Raw genomic sequence first — 15,023 nt, 5'->3', positions numbered from 1 at the left:
AAGAAATGAATTACAAGCCTAAAAAGAACCAAACAAAACAAACAAGACCAATAGCATGCAGACTCGGAAAACAAGAACAACCGAGCCCAAGCAAGAAAAACAGAAGAACAGGCAAAGAATCTAACTGCGTAGGTGAAGTTCCAAACAGATATTATCAGGGGGAAAAAAAACAATTAACCAAATGAGACAGAAGACAAGTCCCAAAGACAAGAAGCAGAACAGTGAAGAAGACCACACAAAAACCAAAGCAAATAAACGTGGGTTGAGAAGCTAATCTGACGTTTTTTCCCGTTTCTCAAGGTGAAAATCTCAGTTATTTTCAGTCCCAACCAAGGTCTTCTTATGGAGGGAGCTTTGATTAAAGGTTTTTTTTTAAAATAATTAAATAATGTATTTGAGGGGGTATTTTAATGAGGCCCATCTCAAATTGTATTTTAATAATTCGAAAACTTTTAAGTCTGTATTAATAAATTATTTTTGCAAAAATCACTCGAATTGGAAGGCTGTAAGAGCATGTCTAATGCAAGAGGCTAGGTGCTATTTTAGCCCCTTAAAATGGTACTATTTATAAAATATAGTCTCTTAAATTTTTTGTGGTTCTAGAGGTGAGAGGTTAGGGGCTAAAACTCAAAACTTATTCTTTTAATTTATTATTATTTTATTGGTGATAAAAACACTTAATTATTTTTTCATCTTCATTGTGAAATTATAAGAAAAGATATCCAAGTGTTGGATTGTAAAGTATAGAGATGAGTTTATGTGAGAAGAAGGTGAAGATGAAAGCCTCTTTATTGAGGTTTGAATGTAGAAATGCAAAAAGGATAAACAAGTAAAAATGTTTGGAGTATATAAAAAAAAAAGGGTAAAAAAAAAATGCTAAACTAGCCGTTGGATTGAAAAAAAAAAGATTAAATGAAAAAAAAAAAAAAACTAAAAAGCCCAACTACTAGCTGTTTCGTTCTATTTCATTATCATTGAGGGCGCCACGTGGCAGCTTCTTATAGGCCATTGCTTTTGGAAAAGTCAGCTTTTGCTGTGCCCTTTTTATTTATTTATTTATTTTTCAAAAATTGACTGTGGGACACACTCTTGCCCAGGCCAGTACTTGGGTAAAACCAGCCCCTCATCTTGTCTTAGGTCAAATTGGACTGGGACAAACACATGCATACTGTTTATATGAAATCATTGTGTTCTAGTTGTTTCATCACAAGTGGTTTACAATTTGTCAAATTTATGTTTAAAGATTATCTATGAATGAAGATTTGAAATATATATAGTCATATAATTGAAATACAATGCAAAGTACAATTGAAATATGATGGAAAGCGGATAGAATCCACCCCCTTCAGAGGCCCGACGTCCTTGTCGGCACATTCGCACCACACGGCACAGTGGCTCTGATACCAAATTGTTACATCTTGGGATCGGCTCTGCTGTAGCACGATATTGTCTGCTTTGGGCCCCCTTATCTGCCTTTACGGTTTTGTTTATGGGAACTCACGAGCAACTTCCCAGTGGGTCACCAATCCTGGGATTGCTCTAGCCCCAACTCGCTTAACTTCGGAGTTCCCATGACTCTGAAGCCAATGAGCTCCCAAAAGGCCTCATGCTAGATGGAGGCGGATATGTACATATAAGACACATCACCCCCTCTCCATTGGTCGATGTGGGATGTTACATTGAGAGACTCTTGCCTCATCCCTTTGTTTTCCCTTTTTTGATAAATGCAATAATTAAACTACTATAATGTATGAGGAGGAGGGCAATGGCGGACCTAGGAATATTTACAGGGGTGGGCTATAATTTTTTTTTTGTTGGGATCAATTATAAACCTTATTTTTAAACAAATATATATATATATCAAAAGCAAGGATGGATCCAACTTTATAACGAGCATTCATATATGGCATATCAATGTCATGAAAGATTTTTGCAAAATGATTCCACGTTCTCTAAAAAAATAGATGAAATGTGCAACAGTGAAGTGAAAGGAGAGCCTATGATTCCCTCTTGTCTCCTTATCAAGTTCAATGAGATGAACATAGAGAGTTTTGGTAGTAGAGAGAAAAGAGAATGGAGAAGCCAAGCCGACTTTAATTCCTTCTTAATTGAAATTCCCACCATTTCCTTTGTATTAAATATCTCATGTTGTGCAAAGGACCCACTAATATAGTGGTTTGGAGTATTTACTCATTCGAGCAAATACGCTTCATCGTGCCCACCAAGAAATCCTTGTGATTAGTCGTTAGCAACCGCCCCACCAAGAGAAAGCGAGTCGCTTTTAGGCCATCGAGATAATCAAGAACAACAACTTCGACAGCCTCTGCATTCGAGATCTGGTATGCCCCTGTGTAATCCCATCAATGGGATCCATTAGCCTCAGAAAAAGCAACCTGCAGCCAAGACTTTGAGAAGAAACTCAAATCGAGACGACCAAACCAAACCCTTAGATGAAAAACTCAAACCCCATAAACCAAACTAGCACCAACTCCACCACCAAATGATGGGAAACCCTACAGACGACGAGAAACCCCGCAGACAATGAGAAACCCAACTCCAGCAAACCACGCAGACGATGAGAAACCTCGGCGGCCAAAGCAGCGCCCACTCCACATAGAAGGTTGTGACGGCAGACCAAAACCTTATTTCCTAAGCCCTAACCAGACACGGAAGGGACTTTATCTCGACTCTATTAATTTTTACCTAATTTATTTAATTGTGGTCATGTTAATTGAACGACTGAGTGGGTATTATTCAAAAACTTTCTTTTTCTTATACTATGAGTTGGAAGAAATAATAACTGCAATTTCTCCATATTAGAAATTCAAATATGTAAATGCAATTCTATTTTGAATTTTAAATGATATACATTACTAGCAATATGCTCATAAAGGAAATACCAAAAAAAGAAACAACCCGTGTGTAATAAAGAAGATGAAATGGATATAGGCCAAAGAACTGAAGTCAATATTTGATTTTACACCACAAATAGTATAAGTTAGAAATTATGTAAGCAGTACAGTCTAGCTTTCTATAATTAATATTATAGTTCGGAATGGACTTCAATGCCGCATGCATGCATATTGGCTCCATTAATTGCAAATTTATATATTTGTTGAACATCTTTCTAATAGAAGTAGACCCCACTAATGTATATGGAATTCATCTGTAATGGATAGATAATCAGCAAATGTAGTACTCATATATATATATATGATGGAAAAGTAGTTTTATCAATGAGCACTTTGGTGTGTAAAGCTTTTTGCAGGTAAAAAGCATGGGTGGGATGCAGGATTACAAGGCGGTGGTGGCTATGATCGGAATGCAAAGCATCTTTGCAGGGCTTGCTCTATTCACTAGAGTTGCTTTGGTACAAGGAACGAGCCCCAGGGTGTTTGTGGTGTACAGGCAAGCTATAGGCAGTTTGCTCCTGGCTCCTTTTGCTTGCTTCGCCAAATGGTAATTTCGTCCTCTCTCTCTCTCTCTCTCTCTCTCTCTCTCTCATATATATATATATGATTTTTTTTTGGCAGGAGAAATCCATGCAGAGCTTCCTTGGGATTAAAGGGCTTTTGTTTAATATTTCTGTCCTCTCTTATTGGGTAAAGTATCTAATGATTTATTATCTTGTTTTAGAGTTGCTAGTAACTCGATCGTATAAGTAGGATTTGTTGTGGAGCTTATGAAGCTGAAAATCAGTGACATAATTTTTCATACGCAGTGTGACTGCAAATCAGAATGCTTACTTTGAGGGCCTGTATTTAGCCTCTTCAACAATAGCAAGTGCAATGGCTAATCTGGTTCCTGCAATCACCTTTGTACTGGCCACAGTTGTTGGGTAAGCGCACGTTAAACTCTTCGTGTTTGTACTACAACTCATAACAATAAATCGGCTAAATTGAGTTACTACCTTAGTAACCATTTTTAATTTATTATTTGTTTCTTAAAATCATGCCATATTCAACCTACATATAACACATTTATGTATCACTTTTCTAACATGTATGGATCGCACCAAATATAATGGGTCTAAGCTCTAACAAAGACACAAGATGGTCTATAAATGTAGTCTCCCTAGCATTTCCCTAGAGTTTTGCTCTGGTTGCCTTTTGTTCATGTTGTAAGTCTTTACTAAACTTTTATACGATAATACTAACCTTGTTCAGCCATTGTAGCAGTAGAGTATCTTGATTTCATCTAGAGAGTCTTCTACCCTATGCAGCACTTTTGTTTCTCTTTCTCTTAGATAGGGTGAGATCTGATTTGAGAGGGTGTTTGCTGCAAGGGGAGGGACCTCTATTTATATGTGCATCACTCATAAAGCTTTGCCTATCAAGAAGCGTTTGAGTGTCCTTTTTGCATTAGAATAGGTTTGTTTCAATCCATGTTATATTAGGAATCCTGATAATACTTGTGTTTAACTTTAATAAGCTTTGTACAAGTATTATCTCATAAGGATTGAGTTCTATTTCCTGATCAAACCAAAACTCGAATCCTCTTGGGATTAGAAGATCATCTTTTATGGGCTGAGACAATAAATCGTCTTACATTCTCCCACTTGATCGATTAATCCCAAAGTTTTGTGTTGATCACTTAAGGCCTTTGTGAAATATAACTCAAACTGATTCCATCAAGCAATTGTCAACTTTAAAGAATGAAAAGGAACCATCAAGACTTCACTGGATATCTAATGCTCCAGGGTCTTTATAATTACATTAATCATTCTTTAAAACCACATAAGCTTCCATCAAGATTAAACAGAAAAATAAACATGTTCTACTGGAAAGCTTTTATGAACATGTTCATTCAATGTCCCTTTAATTTGACTACTAAGGTCTTATCACTTTTAAATGATATCCTGTCATGAATGAAAACCATATGCATATATCTTTAGCTAGCTTTCTGCTTAATTCATTCAAGTATTTATAAGCATATACATATATAACATTTAAGCATGTAAACTGTTTTAATGAGAAAACTTTATTTTTGAATCACAAAATAAAATAAACATCCATCGAAACCATAACCAACTGTGAATTAAAGCTATAACAGAAAACTACTCAAAACTTAACAAGGCTCCCACTGATTTAAGCATTCAAATCATTCCTTAATCCCATGCTCATAACATGCCTGTGAAACACTGCATTTGGGATTCCTTTTGTGAGAGGGTCTGCAATCATTCTGTCTGTACTGATATGACTTATATTAGTATAGCCTTGAGCAATTTTCTCCTTCACAATTATGAACTTGACATCCAACAGTCTCGAACCCTTTGTTCTTTTGTTTCTTTTTGCAAACAAAACTGCTGCACTGTTGTCATTCCATATTTGAATTGGTCTGTGTATTGATTCAACCACATTCAAGCTGATGATGAAATTTCTTAACCATATGGCTTGAGAGGTAGCTTCATAGCATGCTAGAAACTCAGCAAACATAGTTGAACCTGCTGTCAGAGGTTGTTTTACACTTCTCCACGACACTGCACCTTCGCCAAACATAAACACAAAACCTGATGTAGATTTTAAGGAGTCTTGACATCCTGCAAAATCAGCATCTGCATAACCTTGTAATTCCAGTGTATCACTTCTTTTGAATGTCAGCTTGTAATCTTTTGTCCTTTGCAAATATCTTAACACTCTTTTCCCTGCAATCCAGTGAGCTTGTCCAGGATTAGATTGAAATCTTCCTAGCACACTGACTGCAAAGGCCAAGTCAGGTCTGGTACAAACCTGCGCATACATTAAGCTTCCAACTAGTGAAGCATATGGTTTATCAACCATTTCCAGCTTTTCTTGCTCAGTCTTAGGTGCTTGTTCAGTGCTCAGTTTATCCCCTTTTGAGATAGGAATGTCACTTCCTGTGCAGTTTTGCATATTGAATCTCTTGAGCACCTTTTCTATGTAGGATTTTTGTGATAGTCCAAGTACCCCATTCTTTCGATCTCTGCTTATATCTATGCCTAAAACATATGATGCCTCAGCTAGATCAGTCATTTCAAAATTCTTAGATAGGAAATTCTTGCAGTCATGTAGCATGGTGAGGTTTGTGCATGCTAGTAGAATGTCATCCACATACAGAACTAGTATAATGAAATGTCTCCCACTCATCTTCATGTATATGCATTCATCTAAAACATTCTCAACAAAACCAAAATCTTTCACTACTTTATTGAACTTTAGGTACCACTGTCTAGAGGCTTGTTTTAATCCATAGATTGATTTGCATAGCTTGCAGACCAAACTTTTTCCCCCTTCTTGAACAAAACCTTCAGGTTGTACCATGTATATGTCTTCTTCCAAATCTCCATTTAGAAAAGCTGTTTTGACATCCATCTGGTGCAAGTGGAGGTCAAAATGTGCTACAAGGGCCATAATAACCCTTAATGAATCTTTGGTTGAGACTGGTGAGAAAGTCTCATTAAAATCTATTCCTTCTTTCTGTGTGAATCCCTTTGCAACCAACCTTGCCTTATACCTGTCTATCTGTCCTTTTGAGTCCAATTTTGTTTTATATACCCACTTACAACCAATTGGCTTGCAACCCTGGGGTAAAGTTACAAGCTTCCAGACTCCATTTTTCTCCATTGAATTCAGTTCTGATTTCATTGCTGCAAACCAGTTTTCTCTCTTTTCACTTGTCATGGCCTGTTTAAAGGTTGCAGGATCTTCTAAGATATTCACATCATGTTCTGCTCCCTGCAAGTACACAAAATAATCATCTCCTAAAGCAGGTTTTCTTTGCCTTTGTGATCTTCTTAGTTCCACGTTGGGTTCTAGATTTTCTACTTCAGGTGCTTGAGCCATGACTTGGTTTTCTGCTGGCAGTGCTTGATCGTCATTTAATTCCATTGGTTCTGCAATTTCAAGTCCATTTGTATTGATCTCCTCAATGTGTCCCAGTTGAGTATTGCTTGAATCAATTTGAGGTAGTCTGACAATATCTTCATTCGAAATCTGTGGCATGTCATGGTTCAAGGTTATTTCTTCAAAACTGAAACTTTCTTCCTCATCTCTTTCTTGGTCAGTTTCTATAAAGACTGCTCTTGAGGTTTCTATGAATTTGCTAGTGTGTTTGGGGCAATAAAATCTATATCCCTTTGTTCTTTCAGGATAGCCAACAAAATAACCACTGATGGTTTTTGGATCCAACTTCTTTTCTACAGGATTGTAAGGTTTTGCTTCTGTTTTACAACCCCATACTCGCAGATGTTTAATGCTAGGCTTCCTTCCATTCCACACTTCATAGGGGATTCTATTTATGCTTTTGGTTGGAGTTCTATTTAGAATGTAATTTGCTGTTTTTAAGGCTTCTCCCCAAAGAAAAATTGGTAAATTTGTACAGCTCATCATGCTTCTTATCATGTCTTTCAAGGTCCTATTTCTTCTTTCTGAAATTCCATTTTGCTGAGGTGTACCTGGGTTGGTATACTGAGCTATGATTCCTTCTTCTTGAAGAAATTTAGCAAAAGGTCCAGGATTTCTTCCAGTCTCATCAAACCTTCCATAGTACTCTCCTCCTCTATCCGATCGAACCACCTTTATTTTCAAGTTCAACTGGTTTTCTACTTCAGCCTTATAAATTTTGAACTTGTCCAATGCGCTGGATTTCTCTTTAATAAGATAGATATATCCATATCTTGAAAAATCATCTGTAAAGGTTATAAAGTAGTTAAACCCTTCATGAGTTGGATTTGGAAAAGGTCCACATATGTCTGTGTGAATGAGCTCTAATAAACCTTTGCTCCCCAATGCCCCTTTCTTTCTTAAGTTGGTTAATTTCCCTTTGATACATGGAATGCAAACTTCATCTATGTTTTCGTGATTCAATGGTGGTAAGACAGATTCTTTGCACAGTTGTGTTATCCTTTCTTTTGAAACATGTCCAAGTCTCTTATGCCATAATTTGAAGGAAATCTCATTGGTTTTAGTTTGCACAATGTTTATTTCCATTTCAGTTCTTTTACAGTTTAACCGAAACATTCCATCAATGAGACTTGCTTTGCCAACTAAATCTTTATTTCTGAAAATAGAACAACCAGTTCCATCAAAATTCAAACTGAACTTTGATTTTACAAGTCTAGTAACTGAAATCAAACTCTTCTTCATAGAAGGAACATAAACTACTTCATCTAATTCCAAAACAAAACCAAATTCTAGCTTGATTCTAACTGTCCCTATGTAATTAACTTGGACTTCTTCTCCATTTCCCACGAACACCTTCACTTCATCCTTGCTTGGCAGCCTCTTGCTTGTAAACTCCTGCAAGGAATTAGCCACATGAATAGAAGCACCACTATCTAACCACCATGAATCACACGAGAAATTAACCAAATTAGATTCAAAACAGACCAAAATCAGATTGTTATTACCTTTTCCCTTCTTCTTTTCCAGCCACCTTTTGTATTTCCTGCAGTCTCTTTTCATATGCCCAGCTTTCTTGCAAAAGAAACAACCCAATCCAGTTGTAGGTTTTAAAGCATTTTCTGTAATGCTCTCTTTTTCTTTCCCAGTTGCAGTCTTATACTTATTTTCCTTGTTCTGTTTAGTCTGAACCATGTTGACCATTTTGGCTCCCCTTTCTCTTATGATGTTGTGTTCTTGTTGGACAGAAATAGTAATAAGATCATTCAAAGTCCAGTTCTCCTTCTGAGCAATATAGGTTTCCTTGAGAGATTTAAATTCTTTAGGCAATGAATTTAGTGCAAAATGGACCATCATATCTTCATCTACTGTCATATCCAATTCCTGTAATTTTGTCCCTAAGTCAATCAAGTTCATGATATGAGCTCTCACACAACCTTGCCCATCATATTTCATATCAATCAATTGATTCAGCAAGGTACTCTTGACAGCTTTTTCAGATTCCTTAAACCTCTGTGCAATTGCCTCATAGTATTGCTGTGCATTCTTAGATTTAGGAATACTTCCTTTCACTGATGAAGACATAGCCCTTTGCATGATTAACATAGCCATCTTGTTTGCCTTTTCCCATTTGGCAAACTTAGTCTTAGTTTCTGCAGAAGCATCTGCAGCTGGTTCTTGAGGAGGTTTCTCTTTGAGCACAAAATCGTAATCCAGAAAGCCTAGAGATATTTCCAGATCCTGTTTCCACTTGCCATAATTCGATCCAGTCAAGGTTTCGATGGAGTTTTGATTCACTGTAAAATTTGCAGTACGAATTAAATAAAACTGTCCCTAAATCTTTACTTAAACATGTCAACTTATACCTGTGGGTTTAAGTTTAACGTGTTCCAAAACCCTAAACGGTTAACTGTACAGGCTTCCTGCGCAAGTAACTCACATCTGTGGATGTAAAGATACTTACAAGCCAGTGCAACTAACTGTCCAGATTGTTCCATCAGTGGCGATCAATCTGTACAATTTCCATCTGTGGATGGAGAATCATATAGAAGGCTACAAACACTGATGCAATTTTCTGACCAAACTGTCAAATTCAAGAACTCCTACACAACCTGAGCAGCTGTGGCTTACTCACTATGCATAGCAGTTTTCAAATTATTGGTCAAAACTTTATGAGCAGAGATAACCTTATGCTCTTAACAGTTAAGATTTTTAAAAGAAGGAAAAACTGCATACTTTTATAGCTTATGATCAAATGGTTAGATTAAAGGACAAAAGCCTAGAGCTCTGATACCACATGTAAGTCTTTACTAAACTTTTATACGATAATACTAACCTTGTTCAGCCATTGTAGCAGTAGAGTATCTTGATTTCATCTAGAGAGTCTTCTACCCTATGCAGCACTTTTGTTTCTCTTTCTCTTAGATAGGGTGAGATCTGATTTGAGAGGGTGTTTGCTGCAAGGGGAGGGACCTCTATTTATATGTGCATCACTCATAAAGCTTTGCCTATCAAGAAGCGTTTGAGTGTCCTTTTTGCATTAGAATAGGTTTGTTTCAATCCATGTTATATTAGGAATCCTGATAATACTTGTGTTTAACTTTAATAAGCTTTGTACAAGTATTATCTCATAAGGATTGAGTTCTATTTCCTGATCAAACCAAAACTCGAATCCTCTTGGGATTAGAAGATCATCTTTTATGGGCTGAGACAATAAATCGTCTTACACATGTGTCTACTAATACCATCTCCAGTAGGGTATTTATCCATCCTTTTTCCTAGTTCATTCACATTTTTTTTTTAAAATAATAATAAAATAATGCTGCTACGCATTTGACAACATTGTTTTTTTCTCTTTAAATAATGTGAGGGTGAGGTGAACTTAGAGTGGTGAGGGGCAAGATAGCGGGGGTGTGGGGTGTGAGGTTGATGAGTTTTTTACTTTTATTTTTTCTGCTGGGTGTGTATTTAGGGTTAGTTTGGGAAGAAAGTGGGGTTTTATTAGAAATTGTGAAAATTTGAATTAGAAGTTGGGGTGAACTTGGAATATGGGGTGAACAAAGAGAAGTTCGAGGTTTAAATAGAAAAACTCTTTCCCTCTTACACAGAGCCACATGTACGTAGGCCTGAGATGGCTTTGCCTCCCGACCGACATATAGTTCTATGTACCATTCTAAGGTTTTGTAGCACATTCAGGAAAATATTGAAACAAAAATTCATGCAGTGCCCATCATGATTCTAACAGAAACTTTGAATAAAATAATTGAAAGCAAATTAAGTAAGCAAGGTTAATTTTTTTTTTTTTGGCCAAATTAAGTAAGCGAGGTTATTTATGCCAACAAGTTAGAAATTAGTAACTGAACTTGTTCTGAATTTGTTTTATTCTATGTAGATTCGAGAAAGTTAATCTGAGAAGCGTGAGAAGTAATGCCAAGATAGTAGGGACAATCATCTGTGTTGGGGGAGCCATTTACATGACATTTATCAAAGGCACAAAGTTATTGAACACACAGTTTTTTGGTCAACCCTCAAAATCTCTCTTTGACATGGCGGGTGAGAATTTGAAGCTGGGTTGTCTATTTCTACTTTTATACAGTGTTTTTGCGTCAACTTGGGTGATTCTGCAGGTAAGTCTCGCCAACTTCTGATTCATGATATATAATTCAAGCAATCAAAATTATACAGAATTGTGTTCAGTTTGCAAATAGGTCCCAGTTTCAGCATGTTGTCCAGACCACCTATATTCAGCTTTCTGGATGTCTTTCTTGGCAACTATACAATCAACAATAGTTTGTCTTTTTTTGGAGCATGACCTACAAGTATGGCATCTGCATTCAGCTCTTGAACTTGGAAGTTTAGTATATGCAGTAAGTAGCCAGTTCTCCAAACTTATGCTTTTGTAAAAACAATAGAAATCTTTAGTGTGGATTTTCTAGGTACATAAGTAAACATGTCAGTTCAAATGCGGACTGTGAAAGACTAGTTCAGCACTATATAAAAGGGCCCTCGGTCTCTCACAGTCCACAAATCAATCAGAAATATATAGTCGGGCACCTGACCTCTCACTGTCCGAACGTCCTCACGTCCGCACTTGAACATATCTGTTTAAATTAAATGCACTAACAAGTACTAATTTGAGGTTCTCATCTACATGGCTGCATTGGAACTTCTAACTTAATAGGGATTTTATGCTGCTGTGTCCTTTTTCATACAAACCTGGTGTATATCAGAGAAAGGTCCACTCTACGTTGCCATGTTCAGCCCCCTATGTACAGTTATTACGACCATTGTAGCTGGTCTGTTTCTACATGAAGAATTATATTTGGGAAGGTAATATATTATTTTTTCACAATTTCAGCTGTATTTAATTTTCAAACGTATCCTTCAATTATCAAGAAAGTTTCCTCCTTTGGTTCACTCAGCTTGGTGGGTGCTATTGCTGTGATCATTGGCTTATATGTTGTGATATGGGGCAAAGCCGAAGACCCCCAAAAGAGGAAACAAGAGGTAGATTCGGAGCAGCCTTCTGATCAGCCGAAAATGATAGAAGTCTTCATTGATGACTCTTCAGAGAAGACGAGCTGTAAAATTGATCTGGAAGAACCACTTCTGCCACAGAAATTACCTTAACTATTATGATTAAACTAAGTACTTGTGTTTCGTCCAAAAAAAAAAACACTAAGGACTTGTGATTCTCGTGTTCCTTTAATTGTGGCCAAAATGCAACCGCTTGTAACATGGCTTGTCACTTTCACTGTCCCTAAATTTGGACTTACTATAATTTCTTACTGGGTTTTCAGTTTGAATTCCCTATGGATTTTGTTATGGCTATTTTAAGTTTCTTTCTCTTATCAAAGGATTGAAAGAATAATTGTGTGTATTGACAAAGTGTAAAATAGCTATTTTTTTTTATAAAGAATTTTTCATAAGGAGCGTTATTGAAATTTGCATAAATAATATGAGATTTAAAAAATAAAAGAATGAGTGCAAAATGATCATCATGTACTCCTTTCTTATAAAATAGGCAGCTCCCTCTCATTATAATAAAAAACACTGACTGGGAAAAATAAAAGTACAAAATAGAAGTTCAATTTTCTTTTATGCACATGAAGAAGACATAGCCTATGATGACAGACATGATTAAGGTTGATGGAGATAATTAAGGTTGATGAAGATAACTACGGCTGATGTAGATGATGAAGTACCACTAAAGTTTCATTAAAAATGCTCGAGAGCAAATGTGAACTAGGCCAGTTGGCTCAGAGTGTGCCTTTGCACCCGAGTTTGAACCCCCTCTTCCTCATATATTAGAATAGTTTAAAATATTGCATTTCTCGAAAAAGGAATTAACTAAGGGTTGAGACAAGAGTCTCTTTCTATTCAGGGGTCTCTCAATTTCTCAAAAGGTTATTTCATAGAATTCTGGTTGGATCCGCTTTCCATCTTGTTTCAATTATACTTTACATCGTATTTCAATTATATGAACTGTCTATATATATTTCAAATCTTCATTCATAGATAATCTTTAAACATAAATTTGACAAACTGTAAACCACTTGTGATGAAACAACTAGAACACAATGATTTCGTATAAATAGTAAAATGACTATCATTAATCAAATGATTAGTGCCTGTCTAATGGGACTGATCTGACCTAGGCTAGGTCTAGATCTGGCCTCAATTGAAAAAAGACACTTTCTAAAACATGTGTTTGGCCCAGTCCAGTTTGGCCTAAGGCAAGATGAGGGGCTGGTTTTGTTAAAGTGCTTACTCAAACAAGAATGGGTCCCACAGTCAGCTTTTGAAAGAAAAAAAAAAGGTGTAGCAAAAGCTGACATTTCCAAATGCAATGGCCTATGAGAAGCTGCCACGTGGCGCCCTCAATGACAATGGGATGGACCGGCTAGTAGCTGGGCTTTTTAGGTTATTTTTATTTTTATTTTTAAGGTTCAGCCCATTTTTTTTTTCAGTCCAACAGCTAGTTTAGTCTTTGTTTACCCTTTTTTAAAATTTTTATATATACTCCAAACATTTTTACTTCTTTATCCTTTTTACATTTCTACATTCAAACCTCAATAAATAGGCTTTCTTCATCTTCTTCTCACATAAATTCATCTCTACACTTCAATATCCAACACTTGGATATCTTTTCTTATCGTTTCACAATGACGATGAAAAATAAGTGTTTTTCTCACCAATAAAATAATAATAAACTAAAAGAAGAAGTTTTGAGTTTTAGCCCCTTCCCCTCGCCACTAGAATCACAAAAAATTTGAGAGGCTATATTTTGTGAATAGTACCATTTTGAACGGCTAAAATAGCCCCTAGCGCCTTGCCTCTTGCCCTTGCATTAGACATGCTCTTACAGCCTTCCAATTCGAGTGATTTTTGCAACAACAACAAAATTATTAATGTAGACTTAAAAAAATTTTGAATTATTAAAATACAAGATAGGCCTTATTAAAATACCCCCCAAAACACATTATTTAATTATTATTATTTTTTTTAAAAAAACCTTGAAAAAAAGTTCCCTCCATAAGAAGACCTTGACATGTTGAATTAGTTAGGACTGAAAATAACTTAGATTTTCACCTTGAGAAATAGGAAAAAACATCATATTAGCTTCTCAACCCACGTTTATTGCTCTGGTTGTTGTGTGGTCCTCTTTATTGTTATACTATGTTTGACCGAATCCATGTAGATGAAGACAATGCAGCAACATAATGCAAATATCAGTTGTCCAACATATGGGCCTTGAAAGTCTGATCATCAAGTCCGCTAGACCATTAACAGACTTTAACAGATCAACTTCGATTGTTGTTGGCATAATAGTTCTAAATGTCTATTCTCTACCAATGATTAGCGCACAGAGCTTCATGATCATCGAGACAACCTCTCCTTACAATGGCATCTTAGGTCGGCCTTGGTTGAGCAAGATAAATGTTGTCTCTTCTTCCAAGCATGAAAAGATACGTTACCCAATCTTTGGGGTTAGCATTGGCCAATCTACAATGATCAAGTAATGTCATGAAGGTTCTCAACCCAAGGACTAAAGAGTAGCAAGGGAGCAGAGTTCATTCCCATCACTTCAGCAGAAGAGAAAGGGAAAGGGCTTGCCACTTTTCAATATCAACTTGTCACGCCTCAATCTATGGATTTACGTAACTTTGGGCTAAGACGTGATTCACACATTAATTATAGAATTTAATAAAAACTATAACTAAAATGTGAAGAAACATTTAAATAAATAAAATGAATATTTTACATAGAATATTCAGCGGAAATGACAACATCTGAAATCTTAAAAATTTTACATTATTTTATAAGTTAGAACTCCTCGAGAATTCACTAAAAGAATATCTCATTATTCATCCGCAAGCTATGTACACAATACATTCTATAGATATGTCAAAATCATCACAAGTTCTAGACTTCAGGTTCGGTACGTGCAAAATCTATTAGGAGGTGAGTGAAACCACAGCTCAGTAGGGACATAAGCCTGTTTAAATGAAATTGATATAATTAAATTAAGTGACATACAATCACACAGCCAAATATCACATTATTAATAATAATGCATGAATGCTCTTCATCTACTCCCGTTAATTCATATAACTGGACAAGCAGACCTGCACATCTCATACCATGCTTATACCACTTGGT

At 36.2% G+C, this 15,023-nt stretch overlaps 1 protein-coding gene across 1 annotated transcript; it reads left to right on the top strand.

Annotated features, from left to right (window-relative positions):
- Positions 3,278-11,990, top strand: LOC18788507 (WAT1-related protein At4g28040). The gene is made up of 7 exons (XM_007227106.2): positions 3,278-3,459; positions 3,534-3,602; positions 3,722-3,838; positions 10,753-10,987; positions 11,069-11,227; positions 11,542-11,690; positions 11,783-11,990. Exons 1-7 carry the CDS (start codon positions 3,278-3,280, stop codon positions 11,988-11,990), a joined length of 1,119 nt encoding a protein of 372 aa, XP_007227168.2.

The sequence above is a fragment of the Prunus persica genome, chromosome G1 (genome assembly GCF_000346465.2).
Source record: "Prunus persica cultivar Lovell chromosome G1, Prunus_persica_NCBIv2, whole genome shotgun sequence".
NCBI lineage: Eukaryota > Viridiplantae > Streptophyta > Magnoliopsida > Rosales > Rosaceae > Prunus > Prunus persica.
Note: the sequence above shows the minus strand (reverse complement) of the source record. Positions and strands in the feature narration are given on the sequence as shown.

Excerpts from the sequence above, each read along its gene's own strand:
- LOC18788507 (XM_007227106.2), top strand. The coding sequence starts at position 3,278 with ATGGGTGGGATGCAGGATTACAAGGCGGTGGTGGCTATGATCGGAATG. Across the intron at positions 3,603-3,721 it reads TTTCTGTCCTCTCTTATTGG|TGTGACTGCAAATCAGAATG; the intron begins GTAAAGTATCTA and ends TTTCATACGCAG. Across the intron at positions 11,691-11,782 it reads GAAGAATTATATTTGGGAAG|CTTGGTGGGTGCTATTGCTG; the intron begins GTAATATATTAT and ends TGGTTCACTCAG.